General features: G+C 36.9%; 1 protein-coding gene across 1 annotated transcript in view; it reads right to left on the minus strand.

The window, feature by feature from the left end:
* Positions 1–25,484, minus strand: part of CHN1 (chimerin 1) — a 174,147-nt gene that overhangs the window by 98,527 nt on the left and 50,136 nt on the right. Inside the window, exons 5-6 of the mRNA XM_031678330.2 lie at positions 9,082–9,113; positions 6,902–7,015 (exon numbers count right to left, since the gene is read on the minus strand). Of these exons, the coding sequence (XP_031534190.1) occupies positions 6,902–7,015; positions 9,082–9,113 (146 nt within the window). The remainder of the gene's footprint in view (positions 1–6,901; positions 7,016–9,081; positions 9,114–25,484) is intronic.

Below are 25,484 nucleotides of genomic sequence, written 5' to 3' on the forward strand. Positions count from 1 at the left end.
TTCTCATGTATTTTCCACTATCTAAAATTTTTCTAAATAATTCTTATCTTGATGGTCAGAAGATGAACAACAAGTGCCGAGCACTATAGGTATAAAGCCTTCTCTGGAATATGTCAAAATCTGTTCTGGAATATTCAGACACAGGATTTGGAGGTTACCAAGACTCCTGCACATGTGTCATCTTGCTCTCCTCCCAATTTAGAGGAGCTAAAATGAGTCATACTCAACAGAAATGTCTCTAGAGTTGCCAAATTTGGAGTTAACATTTCTCCTCAAAGGGAGCCCTTTACAATTTATAAAGTATCTAGAAACTCTTACAGAACAGTACACACTGCTCAAGGAAAACTGTTTTCTAAATTAGCTGAATAGTTCTGGTAAAACTTAGGTCCCACCACCCTGTCTACTCATTTATTCTTATTGCTCCCACAATGAAACTTTTTAAATTACAAATGGACCCATTACTCTCCTCTATTAAAAGTCTTCAGTGACTCCCACTCTTACAGATAAAGTCCAAATTCTTAAGCATGAAATACCAAGTTTCCCTGGCATACTTATTGCTGAAACTTCCTGCAACCCCAAGCCCCAGCAGCCTGCCATACACCAAATGTTCCATGCTGTTCTAGAGAGAGTCCTTCCTTGGCTTTTTCTTCTTCCCACAATGCTTTTTTTTTTTTTTTTTAATCACATCCTGTCTTTCTGCCTGACAGTCTTACAGTCTACCTTTCAGAGGTGGCTTAAATATGACCCATTTGGATACTACCTGGCAGAATACAAAAGCAATAAATGCTGCTGTTTTTGATGGTGCAGTTACCCGGGAGATTATATTAATGTTCCAATTTAATGATGAAGACCAAACCCCCAATTTCCATGAAAGGCCTTGACCCACATTAGTGACATCTCAGAGTTAATTATTTTAAGGTATATATTAGTCAAAAGTACTATGGGTTTCTCTGTGCTAAAATTATTAACATAATTAGGTTTTTAATATCATCTTTAAAATATTAAATTCTTTTAAAGTCAGTTTGGAAACTATTTAAAATCAACCTTTGAAAATATTATCTTTGACAAGAACATCATCAAAACAGAATTGACATAACTTTGGTGCCTGGCTTTGTCTAAATCTTTCTTTGGAACTCATACCAGATTTTCTTACTATTTACTGAAACTGGATTACTATATTAAGAAAATGTTGATGTTTAATAAGAACTTATTAGGACTAAAGATCTGAAGAAGTGCACCATAAACTGATCCTCACTATCGAACAAAGAAATGACTTTAATGAATACCTCCTGTGCTATGCTGTGTAAATGGTATCCATTTTCCTTCCTCATGCTGACCTTCTTCCTTCTTTTCAAACAGGAAAAGAAAACCAGGTTTTTGTCTTCTGTTCCCAAAGACTTATCTTCCAGAGGAAGATGATCTCATCTCCCAGATCCAAGAGCAGGCGGTGGTTAGACAAGCAATCAGTACCTGCATTTCCCTGCATATCGTTACTGGCCAGTGGACGGGAAAGAGAGACACGCACTGGCCCAATCAACTTGAAGAAATGGATGCATATGGCGTGAGAGGAGAGAGTCCCTCGCATTTTCTTACACAGGCATAAACAGGGAAGCACGCAACTCTGACTGCCCCTAACAGCCACCTTTTGACCACAAGGAAAATCAGCCTTAGACTGGAGCTGACATTGACAGTGGCCATGAATAAAACAGAAAGATCACAAGTCCTTGATGACATCGCTGGGATATTCATCATCCATGCTATTGCATTTCCGAATTTCTCATTACATGAGATATCTCCTTAAATAATTTATTGTTTAAGCCAGGAGAGTTTGTTTATTTTGAATATCAGATAATACTTAACAACTGAAGGCATCTCAATGGAGAGAGAATTTGATTCTCGAAAGTGGAATGCTGCTAATCACAGGCTTTTAAAAGGACCCTCTTGAGAAATAATGGGATTATAATCCCTATTTTACAAACAGGAAATAAACTTGGAAAGGTTAAATATATATAATAAGGTCAATCAGAACTTAGGTTTGTCAGACTCTAAAACCTATACCACAGCTTCACTTCCAAAGTTCCAAACTTGAGAGTGGGTAATTGCAACTGTTCTGTAATAGATGTTTTAAAATCTCAACTTCTTACTCTCTCTGACCTTCCTCTTCTCTTAAAAACATACTTTGCATGGAAAGATTTCCTGTTTATGTCATTGGTATCCTAAATGTTTCTTCTTCAAGCCTTCTTTTCTAGTTTTAATAAAATACATACTTTTTATGTATTTTTCTCCTCAGTAAAAATAAATTTAGCAGTTCAGGCCACTGAGAAAAAGGGGTATTTTATAACAAAGGGACCCAGCGTTGACAGGGAGCATAATAATAAGTCAAAACAATGCATAACTTTAGTCTTGATGCCATGTTAAATGTGCACTCTTACTATAGAGGTGTTTTTAATATTTCCAATGAAATTCTTGGATGAAGTCTAAGCAGGTGTGCTCCACATTAAATAGGTGGCTGAGGAAGAATAAAAGACCCTGATGGTCAGCGCTGATTCACCTATTTGCACGTTTTAGTCAAGGCAGAAAAAGTAAACAGCTATTAGAATCAAAATGTTATTTATAAATTTGAGTTAGTAAAGACCTTCTTGTATTTGCAGCAATTCCATTTTTTAAAAATATAAAATTTTCAGATAAAAATAGTGAAAAAACTAGTTTTGAATGGGCTGTAACTGAAATTATGACTCTTGTCAGGTACAGTGGTGGCAGTGAGAAAACAGATGCCAATATACAAAAGGTCATTTTATATGATCACTTACATTAGCTCTCCACTAGTCTTATCACCTTCTTATTTCACTATTTCCAAGAATTCTTAGTACAGTGCTTATGTAATTGTAACAGTTATTTATAGCAAACAATCTTTTGATAGGTTATAGTTCAAGAATATATAGGAAAAGATGGAGAAAATGCAGGAAAAGATGGAAAATTTCATCAAAGAATTAGAATCTTATTAAAAAAGGAAAAGAAAATTCTGGAGCTAAATAACACAGTATATGAAATTACAGCCGATCAAAAATAGCAGAATAAAGAACTATAGACTGGAAGACAGGTCAACAGAAAATGTCCAAATTGAAATTCAGAGATAAGTCAGGAAGTTAGAAGTTCAGAGGAAAAAAATTAGAAAAGTCAGAAATAATCTATTACGAATAAACCTACAGTTACAGTATAGTGATATTTAATAATTTTTATATTTCTTATAAGCATTCTTTTGTATATACTTAACATTTAATAAAAAGGATAATATAAAACATGCAGTCCTATCCTTTCATTTATCACTCCATATGTACAACACTGAACTCACCAATTTCTTCTTCTAGTGAAAAAAATTATAGAATGACATAAAATTTTTTTAAAGAATTAATTCTAAAACTATGGAAATCATAAAGAAAAATGTTTTCAACCAAACTTCTTCAACTATTTTAGGTCACATACAGCTGATCCTTGCCATGCTATCTCATTGAACTATAGCTAATCCAAATGTTGTCAAAATCAACACATAAAAAAATCCCAAAGTCATACGAAACACTTCATGAGATATAACCTAGTACCTGGGAGAGCATCTTACTTCAACTACATACACCAATCATGTGGACATCTGTCTAATGCTGTATAAAAGACTCTGATTGAGCAACAATCTTTTTTCCTGAACCAAGGAGTCCATATGAGCAAAGGCAGAAAAGCCAGATCAGACCCAGCCTGAAATTCAGGCTGAGATGGGATGTGGGAGATGATGGGGAAGAGGAAAGTGAAATAAAAACCACAGACCACCTTCCACGTCATGCAGTGCAAATCTCTCCTGACTGCAAAAAACTAATACTGTGACAGCACACATACAATACATCTTCCCCAAACTAACACCTCACATTATACACAAAGATCATCAGTGAAGGTTAGGCTCCCCCAGGTGCACGGGAGATGACGAAGGGAGGTGTGATCTTTGAAACCTTGTGCCCTACTCAACATCACAACTTTGCTGATCAATGCTTCAGATTTTAAGACTGATCATTTACAATTCCGTGGAAAATACATTAGCGAGGGCAAGGCTGGATACGGGAAGATTTCTTAGTTATGGAACTTGTCCAGAAAGTAGCATGATTGAAAAGGAGGGGAAAATCTGAGAAATACTTAAGAAAGAAAAGACTGTTGGGTTAGGCTTGTGAGATGAGCAAGAGAAAAAGTTCTTTTAACCATTAGATAATATAAGCACAGTCCCTTGGGCTTTCCAGTCTATGAAAAGGTATAAAATATGAAAAAAACATAACAAGAAAACTACAAAACTGAAGTTAATTTCAAAAGCAATTTATACTAAAAAAACAAACGTAATAGTAAAAAAATACTTATTTGATATGGGATACAGTGTTTGGCATGATGGAAGATGGGGACCACTAAATGAATAAGGCCAGGCCTACAAACATCTTAAAATAGAACTAGGAGAAAGGAAAAATGACATCTTGGTTTTAGTCTTGTGAACTGGCCAAATAACAGTGTCACCAGCTATTAAAGGGAATACAGATGCTATAGCACACTTGGGAGGAAAGCTGGTAAGCTCAGTTTTGGGCATACTGAGGCTGAGGTGCCTATGGAGCAACTTGAGATCAAGGATTTATTCCTAATTTTAGGGCCCTTGTTTAACACAGTAAATGCATAATGGACACTGATGGCTATCAATTCAAACTGCACCCCCACCTCAGTGGATCACGCATTATGTCAAAAACAAAACAAATTGATGTGAACTGGGAGGATCATTAGTTGAAATGGGGAGTACCTGGTAAGATTAATACAGCTTCTATTTTATATTCTGTTTAACACTTCCCTGCCACACATCTAGTTAGAAACAAGGAAAATCGTTATTTTCCTTGCATGTACATTACTCAAAACGCAAATTCACAAATTCCCTACCCCTGGGACAACCCCTTTTGCTCACTGCTATTTCTTTTCCATGTGACAATTTTATGATAATTTTCAAAAACAAAAGGAAAACTGTATGTTACCCCAGACCTATAAGTTAAAGGCTCTCTCATCAATCTCACGTTCGTCTATGTTCTTCAATTCAATTCTAGGATTTCCTGAGCCAAAGTGGATAGCGAGTGATTATAAACTTAATGTTATGAGTAGCATGAGAGAGGGTGAGAGGGTGGGAATGAGGAAGAGCTTGGAAGATTTGGGTACTTTTCTCCAAATTAAATCCTTGGCCCTAGGGCGTTTGCTGGTGTCACTCAATAAAAACTGCATGATGACCACATTATGAGAGGCAATGTAATATAATGGAAAGTACCTGAACTTTGCAATAAGGCGAAATTGAGTTCAAATTCCAGTTCTGTAACTTACTACGTGATCTCGGAGGAAAGGAAGAGAGTGTTAACAGATCTGTCTCTCCTCTCATCATACCTCCTTCTTCCTTATTTTGTCCGCTAGCCTAAACATCAAGGATTATCTACCCCAGGCACTTAGGTGACCACCTATTTGGAAATGTGGTGTTGTAGAATCCGAGAATTAGAAAATGTTACGAGAAGAAAGAAGAAGAAGGTCACTTCAAGAATTTCTGTGACTGGCTCCAAATCAATCTTCTAGTTCATTTAGCGGTAAAGTTAATAGGTATTTGAATTCCCAGCCCAGATTTTTGCCCCTATATACCACAATTTAAACCTGAAAAACAATATAATTAGTTAATTAAAGGGGGATTTACATTTCATAATTTGTCATAAAAAGTAAATTCCCATAAACTCCTATTAACAAACTCTATTCCTCAGGTATGCCGTTGATTCAGAATTCACCGTGAAGTAATACTGAATTATACCATTCTTCTTGTCAGAAAGATTAATATTAAATCTGGTGGATGGGGTTAAGAGCCGTCCCTGCTCACTCACCTAGGCACAAGTGACTGGAGAAGGAGTTACACACGGTCATATTAAGAGTCCTAAGTAGTAATAGCACTTTCCTATTCTCTCTTTGTGGCTAGCAAAAGAAATGTTATTTCTACTTCTTTGACCTCTTTCTTACGATGTTTCTACTTTTAAATATTTTCCAAAGAATAGATGAATGAATAAATGCATGAATGAACAAATAAAGGAATGAACAAAGACAGTGGATAATCATTCCAAGCCTCTGGAGAGGCAGCAATGTAGGATGATTAAGAACATAGACTCTGAAGCCAAACTGTCTGGGTTCCAATACCAGCTACATGAATTATTAAATGTATGACCTTGGCCAAGTTACTCAACCTCTTGGTCCTCAGTTTCCTTATCTGTAAAGTGGAGACAGTAACTGTATATACATCCTAGACTTGTTGTGAAGATTAAATGAGGTTAGAGGCCTGGCAGGAGGTAAGCCCAATGGATAAGCATGCTATTGTATTATTGTTCTGTTATTATTGCAGGGTTAATGGAAATATTTGTTTCTGGCCACTGTACTGTAAGCTAAGAATAGCCAAAATGCTAGGCAAAGTTCAGTGAACAGGATAGAGCCAAGAGTTCCCCAGAAAACTACTTCAACCGAAAGCCAACCATCAGCTTCAATTTTACACATTACAAAGATCTTTTCTCTTAGTTCCTTCCCTTATTCAAGAAATAGATGGGAGCTGAAACAGCAGGACAGATGGGAGAGATCCGGTAAGATGAAACAGAAGAAAGCAGCTACAATAAAAATGCTTTAAAAGTTTTTCAATTCTTAATAACTGAGTGCTACCATTCATGAGGAATTTTTTAAGAGTCTCAAAGCTATTAAAATGGTAATTAGGTCCCAAGAAAACAAGAACCAATTCAATTACATGCTGGATGCTTTTAAAATTTAAAGCCCGCTATTAAGAGGGTTTTAAAGGAAGCACAGTTCTAATTACAGGTCCAAGACCAACCTTAAAGCCAAAGTGTAGGTTCCTGGCTGACGCTGGCTCTCCCGAATGAGGTAGCTCCCCTCAGCTACACTCAGGAGCTGGTCTGCAGCTTCTCGGGAGATCATGCCGTGAAACCTAAGAAACAAAGTCAATTCAGAAACTGCATGCTTTCCATCTTTTTCAATAAAACAAGGTAAAACAACCCCCCACCTTCTTCTGTTGTTTTCTAGACAAAGTACTGCCATATAATTGAAGGGGAGCAGTTGGGTTTAACTATGCTTGTGTTTCTCTGGGCCTGGCCCCTGGCCAGCTTCTCTGTGGTGACAAGAACAGGACCAAAGCAGCAGCTCTCCAATCCATTTAACAATCACGGAATCAAAATTCACATCCGTCCATGGGAAGATCAACCACCTCTCTCAAGAGGACGATTCCCTTCTCATGTAGCCACGTGACCATATGGACATGCTAAAAAATACACAGAAATGTGTCCCACTTCTTTTCTTCACACTAGTGGCACTGCTCCAAAATTCTGGCTCAGAGTGTATGCTGGCAATTTTCCAGGGCCCTGGGTTGCCCTTAATTGGCATGATTGCCCAATAATGTGCATAATCTGCATCAGTGGGTACTCAAGCCAAAAGCAAACAACGGTAACACTTGCTTTCACTCCCTGCTAAAACCTTATTTTTGATTAACAGAGAAAAAAGGAGGAAGAAGAATAAACACGAATAACACACTCCTTATACAGACATGGTAGATTCACCTATAACATTCTGACAAAAAAAAAAAAAAACCACTGAAAAATAGAAGAGGGTTCATGTAGCACGCTTTTGGAGTTTTTCTCATGGGAAAGTTTCGATTTTGCTCAGTTTAAGTCTTGAAGCAGTTTGTGCTATCATGACAATTAGAACAAGGTTTGACGATGCGCTCCTGGAGTTTCTTATCTCTGTAAATTCCTCAATCTTTCAGAACCAGTTCCACTCTGATTCTGCTGGAGCAAGAAGATGGCAACCTAAACCCGATGATTAGATCAGCATATTGGTATATTATTTTAAGCTTACATAACATCAATTAATAAAATTAGTAAAATCTAGTATCTGCTTGTTTTTATTTTATTTTCTACTTGTTTTTTAAAAACCCACTTAATTTAAAAGAAAATGTCATTCAAAGAAACAAATCTTGGAACAAAACTTGATAGTGGTTATTTAAAGACTCTCAAAACTAATGATAACAGTTGACCCAAAATTTCCACCCCAGAAAGAGCTTTATGCACTAAAATATTTCTTATTGCGTTACTTTTAACATTACAGTTTAAAATCAACCTATATGCTGAAAGCAGAAAAATGACTAAATCACAGTACAATCACAAAGAACACCAGTGGCTCCGTCTAGCTCCTAAGTGTTATGTTCCATTCACAAGAGTTTTGAAAATTTAACCAGAATTTAGATAACTTAAAAATATTTGCGACATACATTACTGTTTATCTGATATGGTCTTAAGCCATGAAAAAAAATTATTTTATTTGGGGAAAAATGGGATTATAGGTGATTTTTATTCTTTTCCCCAAAGGGCTAAAGTTCTTTTTTTTTTTAAATAATCAGAAGAATTATGGCTTTTAAAAATTATAGTATTTTTCATAAAATAGAAAAATGCTTATTATTAATAGTAAATGGAAAAACCAGGCTACAAAATTATATGTATAATATCTCAATTTTGTAAAAACCACTAATAAGATAGATCATCAGAAGATAATACTTCAAACTGTTAACATAAGTTATTTCTAGGCAGCATGAATTTATTAACAGAAAATTTAGAAAATAAATTATAACTATAGAATAAACCACCTATACCCTACTGTATGCATATACATGTGCGTATGTATCTACATGCTTAAAATAAACATACATAGTAATATATACTTTTCTTTATATACATCTAGAATTACTTACTTATATGACTTGCATCCTTATTTTAACATTACTGCACGTACATTCTCCCATGCTATTTTCTTCTCGATACCTGACTCTATTTTCTATATTTTCATCAGTTGTGACAATTACATTTGTAATCAGAAAAATAATTTAACTCATTCAAACTCGAAAACCTCCTTCCTCTTGCTTTTATTTTTACTAAAAAACATCCATTTACCTGTCTCTGTTACATACTCCAATCTAGAAAATGTTTTCTGATAATCCATACTTACTCTCTTCCATAATACTTCGGTCTGTTTTCTACCTATTGGGAAAGAGAAAAAAGAGTATCTGTCAAAATGGAAATGTTCAAAACATAGCTCAACACTCTGAATATGTGACAAACTAAAGCATATACTAGGAAAAAAAATAAGATTAGAAAAATCAGAGGCTGGAACCCCAGTCCTCTCAGCAGACTGATCATGCCATTTGGACTGGTCACTTCAACTCACATACCTTTTTCTTATTTATGAAACACTGTATATGTAAAAAGAGTTAAACTAAATTATCTTTCACTTCTAGAAAAAATATTTATATCACTTTATCCCAAGAGTAAAATAAAACATCCAAAAATTTAATGCCCACAGTTGTGTCAGAACAGACTGAGGCTTTCTCTCCCAGCCCCTCCCTTCCTGTTCCACCATATTCTCCATTCTGTTAACATCTCCCATAATCTTGCCCTTTTGTTCTCCCATCAGCTCTTCCTCCCTACAGTTTATCTTCCCAGGCTTTTTCATGGCTGGTGTGCTCCCCATAGCTACAGAAAGGCCCAGCAGGATAGATTCTGAGGAATTTTACTGGGTAGACTTAAAATATTGGCCCTGTTCATTCAAGGAACATCTACTAAGTGGCAAGCATGTGGTAGGTATCGTCCTACCTGTATAAGACAAAAACTGTCATTACTCTTTTGATATTTACATTCTAATGATGAGAGACAGACAATTAAAAAAATTAAAGAAATCAAGCAAACATGAAAACAGGAAATAATGATAAATGGTGTAATGAAAATACAAGTGAGGAACATAACAGGGAGGACTAATGAGGTACTTAAGTTAGGTCAAGAGGAAAGGTCTCTGAGATGACATTTAAATGGGGTCCTGACAGGAATGGAATCAGCTTTCCTGAGACGCTACCTGGGTGGCACCAAGGACTATATTTATTATTGAGTTATGTGCCTTAACTGTATTTGAAGACAATTTACTCCTCACAGTGAGATGAATTATTCTACTTCATTCTCATAGGATAGTGTTATCAGTCTTGTCTTACTGATGAAGAAACTGAGAATCAAAGAGGTTAGATCACTTGTTTAAGGTGACAAAGTGGTAGAGCCCAAGCTAAAACTGGGATTGTTAGTCAGGAGTATCAAAACCCAAATGCTTTGTCTGTCTGACACTGACTCATCTGAATTAGTTAAATATGGCAGTTCCCAACTCAAAGTCTATCCTTTCTGATCTCCCTTGGCCTCTACACAGAGCCTGATGACCAAGACTGGATAACCCACTCAATGGACATCAAGGTCTGATACTGTTTTCAGCAAACTTGAGATATTTATTCATCATGTAGAAAAAAATTTTGTTTCAGTTAAAAACTATGCATGATTTATAACATACGATGATGGCTTATCTAGCCCAAATCATTGAGCTATTTTGGAACTCTCTAAGACGCAGGTAACTGATATCTATATATATATATAAACTTTTCCTGCATAGTAGTGGTTCAATTGGCTTCTTTCCAACCCCACTTCCAGGAGAAAAATAGGTCTTGTCTCTAACTGCAATTCATCTCAACATTCCTTGACTTCATATAAATATATACTATTTTGACTTTTCCTTTGAACTGATTATTAACATTTGCCTGGTTTCCTCATATCCTACAAGTAAATACATTTTAAAACATGTGTTCATCTTCATACCTGTAGGAGAGACATGATTTTACCTTTTCCTGAAAATTATATATAAATAATACTTTACCCTTAAGGAATCTTCGGTTGTCTGCTGAGGTTGCAGTGAGGTTATTTACCATCTCAAAATAAATTCCACCTGATTTGGTCCTGCTGCACAATTTCTCTTCTCATAAAATTCAGAGTGCTAAAAATATGCCAGTTGGTCTCTACAGCTACACATGACAGCTATTCTATTTTTAGGTCCAGAGTTTATTAGGGTAGGGTCATGCATCTGCTTGAAAGTAAATCTTTGCTTTTGAGATGAAGATTCAATGTTTAGGTCTTAACTTAAAGAATTAATTTAAGGTTCCACCATTTTATGATAAAATGTTATTCAGAAGAACAGTTTTACAGTGTTCACTCAAACTAAAAGTGTGCAAATCCTTGGTATTTACTGGAGAGGAAAACTGACACAGGTACACATGAAGACATAGATAAGAATTTCACAGAAACACTGTTCACAATCATTTTTAAAATGGAAATAAATATATACCAATAAGGAAATAACTAAATTGCTTTATAGTATAAATAATATACATGGTTCGAAGGAATGATGTAGTTCTACAGGGACTAACATGAAGACAAACTGTTGAACACAAATGTAAGTTACAGAATAATACTACAATATGACATTTAGGAAAATCACGTGCACCCACAATATATTTATAGCATAGAGAAAGATCTGGAAAAATATATACCAAATTCAAATAGTTACCTCTTGAAGCTGAGAGATAACTGAATTGAGGGGCCCCACAGGAAAGGCAAAAAAGGGACTTCAGTATTATCTATAACTTTTTAAATAAAGAATATCACCTTTAAAAAACAGAAACCAAGATTAACTTTTCTACGATATAATACTGGAGCCTCAGACATATTAGAATGGGGTCCCCAACATTTTGAGATGAGGAGCTCATGGCCTTTCCCTTAGATCATGACATCTTTGCAGGTGGTTGAAGGTTACTTTTATCAGGCCTATGTGACTAAGGAAATAAGAAAGTGAAGTTCTTGAACACATTCTACTCACTGACGAAAATCCTGGACACGTACAAATAAGTAATAGTGAATGCTGAGGGACTGATGGCCCCAAATGGTGTGGTAGTCCAATGGTGCTGGAACAGAGCAGGCCCTGTAGGACCCTCCAGAGCACAAGAGCCTCTTCATGTTCCCCATTTCCTGTCTGTAGAAAAAGGCTTCAGTCTCCTAGGCCTTCCCTGAGTTACAAAGAGCAGACTCAAGCAGCTACTAGTTATGGAAGTGAGGGAATACAAAAACAAAGGAAAAGCACTCAAGAAACAACAGTTCAATGATAATACAGAGTCCCAGTTCCTCCTCAGGGAAGAACCTGATACATATCTTTCAGCTGTTCTGCAGGAACTAAGACCCCCACCAGGAAGATGGTGACTACATGCTGATCCCAAGCAAGTAGATGGACCCCAGACTGATTGGAACCAGAGGTTAATGATTAAGATTCCTGAAACACCACCTGTTACCTCTCCACCAACCAATCAGAAGAAAGTCATGAACCCTGTAGCCCTCACCCCAAATGTTGCCTTTAAAAAACCCTTCCCCGAAAGCCATCAGGGAGTATGGCTCTTTTTAGCATGAGCCACCTGTTCTCCTTGCTGAGCTGTGTAATAAATGCTGTGCTTTCCTTTACTACAACCCAATGTCAGTAAACTGGCTTCATCACATGGTGGCCAAGTGGACCCAAGTTTGGTTCTGTAATAGTGTTATAATCTAAGACAAATACTATTTATTTAAGTTCATTAAGTCCCTAATATGCTTCAGCTGACTGCCTAAGTAATCTTCATAACACACTTGATTTTCGCCTTATATTGCTCAATAATTATCCTGCTTTACCCAAAAGAAATTTGAATTAAAAGAAAAAAGGTAACACTGATGATTAATACAGAACTTTTATAAGCTGTAGGTCCAAAATAAATTCACACACCAGTGACATCTTTTTCTACGTTTCTATAATGGAAATGTCAAATAAAACTTAAATTTAAAATAAGTCTTTTTTTCTCTTATCTAGATGGTGAAGGGGATCAGAAAATGCCACCCCAGAATATGCCACTTTAGCATAAGGATTATTTTGAGCTGAAGGCAATTAAGAAAGAGCAAACACAGGAGGAGCAATCTGCCCTCCCCCTTTCTGCCAAAAAGCAGGGCAGATTTAACTTCCCTTTGTGATGGTGTCCTCCTCCCCCCAAAAAAGGGGAAAGAGAACAGAATGACTCCAGAGACAATTTTTATCTCCCAAGATGACCTGAGTCTGCTAGAGAAACACACTAAAAAACTCTTATTTACTGTACATTTCCCAATCACCCTCCCACAACTTCCCACTCCTCTCAGAAGCTCCAACCTCTTTTTCCTTTTCTAGTCTCTTTTGCACACTTTATCAACATTTGTTAAAATGGTATATAAGCCCCAGGGTGTAACTAACTGCCTCTTTGGGGTTTTCATTTATCTGCTGTAAGCCCCTCCTCCCCCATGTGCACATGAAACAAATCTTTTCTCCTGTTCATCTCTCTTTTGTCAGTTTAATTTATAAGCCCCAGACACTGAACTTAAGAGGATAGAGAAGTCCCCCTCTCCACAATAGCATTTAGATGTTTTGCAGATGTCTTAAGACGTCATTATTTAAGCAGTGATCTGGAACAGTCTTTTCAAACTCACAGACAGTACAGCATTACACTGATAATCAAATGAAAGGATTAGCCATGATTTATGATAGTTAATCATAAATAATGATTATGAATGATCCCAAATCAGTTTACGTGCAAACAGATCAAACTGGGAATTTAAGTGTTATATGCAATAATAAGGTTTACGTGTATACAAACATTTGTATACTTATTTCTAAGTTTTTAAAGTTCATAATAATAGTCAAGGAACTTTGTACAGGCTAAAACTGGTTGCAGTCAATGTGACTAAGTAAAACATGATTTTAAATTAGTACTTGTGCTGAATTACATGCTTTGCTTTCTCTCATTTTCTATATTTAGCAGTTAACTTTTTTATGATGGTATGTCATGGGTAGAAAAAATGGGAAATGAGAAGAACAAAAAATTCTAACTAAAAATAAAAGGTTCTCATAAAAAGTTTTAGCTTGGTTGGCATAAATGTTTTATGTTCTGCCACCAGAGAAAGAAAACTTTAAGTTACTCTACCATTACTGAATATGATATAAAGTGCATATAGCATAAGAATTTGATAACTAAACAGATGTCATTTTAGAATATTTCAAATATCAATGGAATTCATTAAATTAACATTTATTGTAGAGTTTTGTAAGTAATGACCTATTTTCTTCATACATAAAACATTTTAATCAAATTCACCAAACCAGTCTTTCAAATTAAAGTCTTAATTCTTATATTTTATTTTCCACAAAAACAAAAGAGCGTGTTTTATATAGAAGTATTTTGCTCTCCAAAGGAAACCTTAAGACCATAAAATAAACAATAAAAGTATTATAAATGTTAATTCCCTTCCCCTCCTCCCCCACAATGTTATAGCTTCATGTTTCAGATTATTTTACTGAGGAAACCCTGTTCCATGGCTATTGCTCAAAATAGCAGTTTCAAAACACTTTTTTTCTAATTCAAATTCAATTTTAAAGAACATATACTTCTGAAGGCAATGCTACAAAAACAAAGAACTAGAACACTGCCAAAATGTTCAATGTACCTCCTTCCTAACAGTGGTACTGACCTTGTCAGAAGTCACAAGAAATCATTATCTTCTTCTTGTTCACATTGTAAAAAATAGTACAGATAGGCTGGCTCTTTAAACCTGGCCTGGAATTCTATAGGATGCTTCTTGAAAGTTAGGGTATAGGTATGCGAAATTTTAAGAAACGATATGATCTTGGCCAAACATTACTGATTTTTCAGGGAGCAATCTAGAGTACGTATATAAAGCCTACACACACACACACACAACTATTTTCAAGTGTCAAGATTTTGTTTTGCCTGGTTTTTCAAAATGGTTCACTTGTTTGGAGGCAGAGAAGAGGGATAAGGGAGAAACATACACATTTGCTGTTTGCTTCCTACAGTGGTAGATTCTGAATTAAAGGCATGTAAGTCAGTCAATATTCAAATCTAGCTTTGGATCTATTTTTTAAGTTCTGGGGAGAGAAGGAGAGGGAAGGGCTGGAAGGAAAGGGCAAGGAAGAGGAAGGGGAGAGGAACGAAGAGAAGGAGAAGGACGAGGAGGAAGGGGTGGAGGAGCTCATTTAAAACAGCTCAAAGACAAAGACTAGAATCAGATCACCCAGAAGGACGTACAGCATGTAGACAATGTAGCTTTCCACTGAAGCGCACATTTTCCACTACCTCCTACAAATTAGTTTTTCTCACTGCATTTTACACCACAGAAAATATCATGTGGATAATAGTTAAACTTCAACTAGCTCAAAAAATTAACTTCTGAAAACCTCAAGAAAAAGCAGTGCTGGCACAGTGGAAAAGTGGGTACCTGTCAAAGAATTACAGAGCTGAAAACGACTTGGAGGGAAAAGGTGACAAAAATGAGATCAGAAGTGTTATGGAACTTAGAAAGATTGTTCAACATTTTACCCTCTGCTGATAGTAAGAAAAACTTCTAGGTATGTGCCTTCCTCCTCAATTCTGTAAAAACACCCCTGTTGGTACTGTAACTGAGCAAGGGAGCAAGGGACCCAGTACCTGTGGTGCAAAGTTAAACTCTGACAAGCAGATGTTTGCAGCAAAGTAAGGGTTTACTGCGGGGCGCTCAGCAAGGGATTGAGAACCACGTCTGAGATTCACTCCCACTTTGTCTTTGAGTTAGGGTTTTTTTTTGTTTGTTTTGTTTTGTTTTTTACAGGGGAAGAACAAAGAGGCTGGGGTTAATTACCATGACATTTCTGTGATATTTCTTAATCACAGTTTCAAGAGTCAGGATGTCTCTGGTCTACAATTCTCTGGTCTGGTGGCCCATGGCTCAGGGGTCTGTTAGCTCATCTTGCCCCGGAGAAACTACCTGAGTTTGTACATTAATGATGATTTCCATAATAGCGATTTTAGGACATTAAACAATGTTAACAACAGTAATTTTAGTCAGCTGACTCTAGCTGATTAATGTTCAGTTAGCACTAGTCAGAGGCGACAAGAAAGAGAATAAAGAACTTGGTTTTAGGGGAACTCAAGATCAGTACTGAGACTGAAGTTTTAAGCATAAAGATGTTTTAGACTTTATCCAAGAAAACCATTAACCTTCAGCCTGCCAAGTAGGGTAGCTTTCTATCTGCTGTCAGATTTTAAAATTCAGTAAAGACTATTTACATTTTTTAAAGCTCTGTAATTATTATTTACTGACCTACTGAAAGCCAGTTATTCATCTTCTTGATATTACTTATTTTTTCATTAGCAGACTACATTAGGAAGGTGAATAGGTAAATTTTAAAAAAACAAACTTCTTTCCCCACTATTCTCCCACCTTAGGTTCCAGTAACTTCTAGGTAGTACGGGTGAAGAAGTGGAAAACTATCAATCTGTTTACCTAATAGTTAACTGACAAAGGGATTGTTTTTGGAACTGTAGCTGTGATCTGCAACTTCACAAATCTACTCATCCCTCGAGGTATCACAGATTCTGACATCCAAGCATCCTACTACCCAGCAGTTTATAAACAATGATTTTTAAATAAGAGTAAAATGTGGAAAAAAACAAGTTCATATTGGATAGCACAAGGAACAATATTCAAAATTTCGTAGTACTCTATAATAAAAAAATATGAAGAGGAATATATGTATGTATACGTATGACTGAAACATCATGCTGTACACCAGAAATTGACAAAACATTGTAAACTGACTATACTTCAATAAAAAAGAAAAAAAAGAGCAAAAGATGACCCTAAAAAAAGTCTCAGAAGTAAAGTAAGGTGAAAGCAGGCTTTTGAGTGGATAGGCTGATTTTAAAATAGCTGGTTTTAATAATTCAATACTACTACTCAACATTCATAAAAAATGCTTTCCAGCTGTGGCACATATTCTAAGTGTTAAATAAGGGATCAGCACAATACCCAAGAGATATATGAGCATAATAATCTTTATTTTTATAGAATCAAAAGTTGAGCTAAAGGCTGTGTCAGCACATAGAAGCAATCAGTAGTGATTCAATTAAAGTGCTTCTGTCCCACTCCTGTACCAAACTCTTATGTGCCCACCTAGGAGAACACGTCCTCTAAAACAGAGTAAACGTTAAATGAGCGCTTTGCACCTCCCATTCGTTTAACAAGGGTTTGTTAAGCACCCACTTATGTGTCAAGTACTGTTCTAGGCACCTAGGTAATACTGATGAATGAAACAGACCAAGATCTCTACCCTCATGGAGCTTATATTTGAGGAAGGGAAGAGAGAAATAAATGTAATTGATAATGAAATCATATAGTATGCTACAAAATGAAGAGTGTTCTAAAAACAAAGTAGAATAGGTAAGGATTGGAAATGCTGGGGGTGATGAAATACAATTTTAAGTACAGAGGTCAGGATGGGCCTTCACTGAGAAAGGAAAACTTGGGTAGACCTGAAGGATATGAAAAATTAGCCATGTGGGTATTAGAGAATATTCCAGGAAGAGGAGCCAGTGCAAGGGCCGAGAGAGGCACTGCTGCAGTATCTGAGGGACAAGGAGGCTGGTGTGGCCCAAGCAGCACAGGGGAGAGAGGGAGGGGCAGGGGACAGCAGGAGATGGGAACCATGAAGGGGACTGGGAGATGACACAGGGCCTTGTGAGCCATGGTAAGGGCTTGGCTTTTACTCTGCGTAAAACAGGAAGCCCGCGCACAGTTTTGAGTAGCAGCGCAACATGATCTGACTGACGTTTTAAAAGGAACATTCTATGAGGATAGACCATGAGGGGGAAGATCAGTTAAGAACTATTTCAGTTACACAACTGAGACAGTAGAATAATTTAAGGCGACTATGACTAAATCGACTAAATATATAGAATAACTAGTCACAACAGAAGTTTATTTCTTGCTTACACAGGCACACCTCTGAGACATTGTGGGTTCCATTCCAGACCACTGCAATAAAGTGAATATCGCAATAAAGTGAGTTACATATATTTTTTGGTTTCCCAGTGCATGTAAGTTATATTTACACTCCACTGTAGTCTATTAAGTGTGCAATAGCATTATGACTAAAAAAAAAAGTACACATACTTTAATTTTAAAATATTTCACTGCTAAAAAGTGCTAACTGTCTTCTGAGCCTTCAGTGAGTCACCTTTATGCTGGTGGAGGGTCTTGCCCTAGTGCTGATGGCTGCTGACTGATCAGGGTGGTGACTGGTGAAGGGTAGGGTGGCTGTGGAAATTTCTTAGAATGAAACAACAATGAAGGTTGCCTCATCAATGGACTGACTCCTTCTTTCATGAACAATTTCTCTGTAACATACAACACTATTTGATAGCATTTTACCCACAGTAGAACTTCTTTCAAAATTGGAGCCAATCCTCCAAACTCTGCTGCTGCTTTATCAACTAAGTTTATGTAATATTCTAAATCCTTGGTTGTCATTTCAACAGTCTTTACAGCATCTTCAACAGTAGCTGATTTTATCTCAAGAAACCACTTTCTTTGCTCATTCATAAGAGTAACTCCTCATCCATTAAAGTTCTATCATGAGATTGCAACAATTCAGTCACACCTTCAGGCTTCACTTCTAACTCTAGTTTTGCTGTTTCCACCACATCTGCAGTTACTTCCTCCACTGAAGTCTTGAGCCCCTCAAAGTCATCCATGAGGGCTGGAATCAACTTCTTCCAAACTCCTGTTAATGTTATTTTGACTTCTTCCCATGAGTCACAAATTTTCTTCATAGCATCTAAAATAGTGAATCCTTTCCAGAAGGTTTTCAATTGACTTTGCTCAGATCCATCAGAAGAATCACTATCTATGCCAGTTTATAGCCTTATGAAATGTATTTCTTAAATAAGACTTGAAAGTCAAAACTCCTCCTTGATCTATGGGCTGCAGAATGGATGTTATGTTAGCAGGCATAAAAACGACATTAATATCACTGCACATCTCCATCAGAGCTCTTGGGTGACCAGGAGCACTGGCAATGAGCAGTAATGTTCTGAAATGAATCTTCTTCTCCGAGTAGTAGGTCTTTCAACAGTTGGCTTAAAATATTTAGCAAACCATGTTGTAAGCAGCTGTGCTGTCATCCAGGCTTTGCTTTTCCATTTACAGGGCACAGGCAGACTAGATTTAGCATAGTTCTTAAGGGCCCTAGGACTTGGGGAGTGGTAAATGAGGACTGGCTTCAATTTAAAGTCATCAGCTACATTAGCCTCTAACAAGAGAGTCAGCCTGTCCTTTGGAGCTTTGAAGCCAGGCACTGACTTTTCCTCCCTAGTCATCAAAGTCCTAGATGGCATCTAATCTTCCAATGTAAAGCTATGAATTCCAATTTCATTCACATTGAAAACTCTGCTGTTTGGTGAAGCCACCTTCATTAATGATCTGAGCTAGATCTTCTGGAGAACCTGTTGCAGCTTCTACATCAGCACTTGCTGCTTCACCTTGCACTTTTAGGTTATGGAGATGGCTTCTTTCCTTAAGCCTCTTGAACAAATCTTTGCTGGCTTTAGACTTTTCTTCTGCAACTTCCTCACCTCTTTCAGACTTCACAGAACTGAAGAGTTAGGGTCTTGCTCTGAATTAGGCTTTGGTTTAAGAGAAGGTTATGGCTGGTTTGATCTTCTATTCAGAACTGTCATTACCTGAGACGTGGAAAGTTTGGAGAGGGGGGTCAAAGGTCAGTTCTGTTTGGGATGAGGTATAGTTGAGATGTCCATTAGATATCTGAGGGAGGATGCAGAGCAGGCAATTGAGTATTTATATAGTTTGGAATTTGGGGAGAGTGGACTGGACTGGAAATATGAGTTGTATTAAAACCTGAAACTGGAAAGATCATCAAAGAGTAAACACAGGAAGAGAAGAAATGAGGATCAAGGACCAAGCCCTGGGGCACTCCAACATGAAGCAGCCAGGGAGGAGAAGAACCAGCAAAGGACCCTGCAAAGGCAAGAGAAAACCCAAAAGACTGTAACATCCTGGAAAGAAATGAGGAAAGTCATCACCTGTGTCCAGTGCTGCCAACACAATAAGCAAGAAAAGAACCAACCACTAGATTTTAGTACGTCACTGGTGACCTTGTCTAAGCTCTCCTGCTGGAGTGTAGGAGACAAGCCGGGCTGGGCAGGGATGAGTTTCAGAGAAAATAAGAGGAGCAGGATCGGAGGCAGCAAGTACAGACAACAATTTCAAGTGTCTTCTACAAAGGGGAGCAAAGAAGTTGGGCAGGGCAGATAGAAAAAGTAGGGTCAAGAGAATTTTTTAATATGGGAGAAATAACAGGATGCTTGTGGGCTGATGACAATATTTAATAGAAAAAGAAAAACCACTGATGACAGAGGAGAGAGGGGAATTGTTAGGACTACATCCTTGAGCAGATGAGGGGAAATGGACCTAGTGGAGTGGAGAGCTGGTCATTATCCATGATACCGGCAAGAAGGCAGAACCTGTGGACCCAAATGCTGACAAGGCTGAGTCGATGTGGTGGCGGACGTCTGTGGGAGCCCTCTGCTGACTGGTTCAATTGGGAGCAAGGTAGGACGCAAGATTATGAACTGAGAATTGGGAGGTGTGAGGGGAAAGAGAGGGTGAAATGTCTCAGGGACGCACAGTATGACTAGTGGGGAGCACTAAGTGCTGACTCGAGGTTCATATATTTAATGTGAAGCCTGGTCAGAGCTCGGTTCTCTCCAGCCATATTCAGATCCTTGGGAGTATGCACAGAGTGGGGAGAGGTGGATTTAAACAGGATTGTGGTTTTACCAAGCAGGTATGACATGAGAGAAGATCACACAGGGGAAGCTGACTGGTCCCCGACATCTACGAGACCCCCTTCTCATTCAATCCCATGATGATTGGTCCCCAAGGCCTGTGGATTCCAGTGCTTTACACATTCTCCTTTCCTGCCCTTCCTGGCAAGATCTAGAACCAGCTTCTTACTGTATTCTTTATCACTTGTCGCTAGGATTATCATAACCCTTCTTACACCACTCTTTTCGTCTCTAAAATGTCCACTTCCTCCCTGGTCTATTTCCCACACTGCAGCCACAATGTGCTTTCTAAGCCTAACCCTAATCGTGTTTTTCTCCAGCTTAAAACACTTTCACTTCCTTTAGCTTTCAAGATAAAGTCCAAACTTCAAAGCTTAGAAGACAGAAGTTTTTATCCGTGATGCCTGCTTAGCACTCTGCTCTCATCTGTCACTCTCCTACAGGACTCGGCCACAGGAACTGCACACATGTAGCAAGGTGACTGCCACAATTCTGCTGAAATGCTTGGTTTACTGCTCCATTCCCCACCGAGACAGTAGCTGCTTGAGGAGAGAGGTCCTGCTTTATTTGACTTGAATCCTGAGGACTTAGAATATTGGTTGAATGAACATATACATGTCAAAGAAAGAATGGAGCCTCTCCAAGAGACACAAATATACATGCTTCTGCAAACCATATTATAAAAGCATTGTGTTGAAAAGTAAATTACACTAAGATACCTCATTCATATTATAAACATTTAACAGTCTTTATCACACACACCACTCATCACAGCCAGTTATACGTAGATATAATCTACCAGAGTGAGGCAGGTAAGGAAAGAAATGAATACAGTCAATTTTCTATAATTAGGCCTAATGGGAAACCTTTAAAGACATGTGCTAGCAACAACATAGCAAATACACACCTCCCTGGTATTGTGGCTAGAATTAGAATACAATGTCAAATGTGTCACTTTCTCTACATTTTTCATTACACTAACAGCACTGTCTTGAGTCTGGCACATTTTGGTCCAACCTCAGTCTGTTTTACCCATGTAACCTAGAAAACACAACTGCAGTTGTTACGATAATGAGGAGCTGTGTTCAAAAATGCTATCAACCTCCCTGCAATACCAAAAATGAGTCACAAAGAGAAGAGGTTTGGCTTTCTGAGTTTAAGAGTTCTAACTACATTCCCATTGTTTGGCTGCCAGAGAAAAAAAAAAAAGTGGGTCCAGTTTAAGGCTCCATGTTTAAGAATGGTCAAATACCAAACTGGTTTGAGTTATATCATATTAGTATGAATTAACTAAAAATATGGAACTTCTTTGATATCTCTAAATACATACGTATATCTCATATACTTATGTAATTTATGCTCATGTCTGTCTCTATGTATACATATACCTATGAGTCACTTAGTAGCCATCTAGGTTATCAGATCAATTGTGGCATCAAGTGCCTGGGTTCAAGTCACCCTTACTTTAGTGATGCTGGCAATTCCGATCTGCCAAAGAGAAGCCATAAAGTGCTTCCTTTAAGTGAAAAGGTGAAAGATCGCAACTTAATAAAGGAAAAAAATTGTAAGCCAAGGTTGCTAAGATCAATGGTAAGAATGAACCTTCTATCTGTGAAATTATGAAGGAGAAAGAAATTCATGCTAGTTTTGCTGTCTCACCTCAAACTATGAATTGCATCCAGTGTGCAGTAAGTATTAGCTAGGATGAAAAAGGCTTTACATTTGTACAGTAAGATACTTTGAGAGAGAGACTACATTTATATAACTTTTATTAAGTATATTGTTATAACTGTTCTATTTTTAAATTATTGCGTTTATCTTTTACTGTGCCTAATTTATACTTGATCTTAGCCAAAAGGCCAAGAAGCGATTCTGTGCCTAATTTATAAATTAATCTTTTCAAAGATGTGTATGTATAGGAAAAAACATAGTGTATATATATATATATAGGGGTTCAGTACTATCCGTGGTTTCAGTCATCCAAGGTGGGTCGTGGAATGTATCCCCTCTGGATAAGGGGTGACTAGTGTGTGTGTGTATGTGTATGTGATATTTCTCAATAATGATAACTGTGTTACTCTGGAACTTTTCACAGAACTACTGCCATTATCTCACTTTCAGCCAAAAGTTTAAAAAGTTGTGTCTGGTCAGAGTATGGAGCAAAATGGAATATTTTTATTAAATAGCATTTTTTAAGTTCTCACTACACGTCAAATTATTTCATCATCTTTGATCATGGCACAGCAGCAATGAAATGCACCACATACTCACCAAGCACCACGTTCATTCCATGCATACCTATATGCACACTGTACATCTACATATATTTAAATTGCAACAGGACATTTAAAAGATAATCTCCCAAAATCCCTGCTTGGTCCTCTTTGTGACCAATTATATACTTTCAGAGTTATTCAATGTTTTTTTTAAGCCAGATGTCACAATAACAAAATCTATTTCAACATTTTCTTAAACAATGAAGCAGTTCTTTTTAATGGTGTATGATCTAAGAAACTTATTATGATTCCACATTACCTAATATAGTCCATATTCAATTTCTCCAACTGTATCCAAAATGTGTAGCTTTATATGTGTGTGTGTGTGTGTGTATACACACACACACATATATATATGTATGTATGTATGTATATGTACACACACACACACACACACACACAGCCAGGACTCTACCAAGGTGCATGCATTACATTTGGTTGGCATGTCTCTTTAGTCTCCTTTACTTTAGAATGGTCCCACAACTGTTATTTCTTTTATGAAAAAGACATTATTTACAAGCCCAGGACAGTTGTCTTATAGAATGTATACATTCTGGATTGGCCTGACTTATACTTCATAAATAGATTAAAGTTAAACATCTTTGGCAGAAATACTATATAGGTGATGCTGTGTACGTCTCACTGCATGGCTTCAGAAGACACATGTCAGTTTGTCCCACTGCAGGGTATGCTAAATCTGACCACCTGGCTAAGATGTGACTGCTAGACCGCTCCACCTATAAAGATGTATTTTTCTCTTTGCTGATTCATAAATAATCAAGACCATGTGATTATTCTGTTCATCTACAACCTTTTACTCAATGGTTTTAATGTCCAGTGATGATTCTTGCCTGACTCAATTATTAGTGCAAATCATTATCATTCTTTCTATGTTTTTAGCTACCATTCTGCTGTAAAGAGCAACTTTACATTTTCCCCCTTTTCTTTTCCTCTTTGTATTAGGGTAGGGTTTTTAAAAAGTATAATTATAGACCTATAAATTCTCTTTCCATTCAGTGTGTTATAATTCATTACTATCATTATTCTTTCTGATGTCAAATCGTCCCAAGTTTTGCTCGTGGGAAGTCTTCAAGTGGGCTCCTACATCTTTTTGACACATCCTTATCCATTTTTGAGCCCTTCTTGCTCTTGACATACGATATTCCAGGATCTCTCCGCCCCATATTCTAGAATCAGGAATTTCTCTAAGGAGCACTGACTCCTTTCAGTAGGAAACAGTATTCAGAAATTGGAATCAAAACTTCGTTCTTAGTGGGGCATCACTGCTTCTTCACCCTTTCTATGAACTGAGATGGAAAATACATTTTAAAAAATCTATATGGTCATATTGATAGCTCCAGTTCAAATTCAGTACCACAGTGTACTTCTCAATTTCCCCCCATTCTGTATTTATATCTCCTAAAAATCTTGGTTCCCCAAAATCCAATATAATTATTTATTTGCTCTATCCGATATTACAACAAAATCATTGCAGAATTTCTATACAAGTACCATTAACAACAACAAATCTACTACCTATAGTTTAAAATCTTTTTGTAGGTTACGGATCTTCAAAAATTTCGCTCTAAGTATGTATAGACAAAATAATATATTTAAAAGTTACTTAAATTAATTTTGGGTGATTATGTTATGAATTTGTTAGGTTCATTTGTTCCTATTTATATTCAATTTTAGGGTCTTTTTATCAGTTTTATTTAATTTGGTTGTCTGAATATGTGAAACTGCATAGTTCAAAAGTCAAAGCTATGTAAGAACGTATCCTTGGAGAAGTCTCACTTCCACCCTTATCCCCTCCCCACTGCCCCTCACCCACTACTTATGGATAACTCTTTCACTGATACCTGGGTTAATTCTTCCTGTCTTTCTCTTTATTACTAAACAGGGGCCAAATTACTAGACACATATTTTGTATCTGGAAATCATTCCATAGCAGCTCGTAGAAACCTTTGTTATTCTATTTAGTATTAGAGTTTATTCAATCAATCGCCTATGAACATTTAGGTTTTTTCCAGTATTCTGCTATTACAAATAATCTGACGATAAAAAACTCTGAACATATGTTATTCCACATTTGTACAGGCAGTTCATCAGGGTGAAGCACTAGAATTTGCACAGGTAGGTCAAAGGGTAAATGCAGGTAGTTTTGTTAGATATTACAAAGTTCTCATGAACTTGTAGAATTTCACATTCCCATAAGCAATATATGAGTGCCTGTTTCTTCACAGGCTTATCAACTAAGCAGTATATTCTAAGCTTTAGAACTTTTGCCAATCTGAAAAGTGAAAATGGTCTGTGTATTTTAATTTGCATTTCTCTTATTATTAATGAAGTTGAACATCTTTTTATATACTGTCATATGTCACATCTTTTTTGGTGAACTGTCCATGACTTCTGCTCATTTTAAAATCATAATTTAAATCTTTTTTAATGGAAAAATTATTTCAGTAATGCTACAAGAATGCCTTCAAACTTTGTTTTAAAAAGTAAAATACATAAAAATGGAAGAA

The sequence above is a fragment of the Vicugna pacos genome, chromosome 5 (assembly GCF_048564905.1).
Source record: "Vicugna pacos chromosome 5, VicPac4, whole genome shotgun sequence".
Lineage (NCBI taxonomy): Eukaryota > Metazoa > Chordata > Mammalia > Artiodactyla > Camelidae > Vicugna > Vicugna pacos.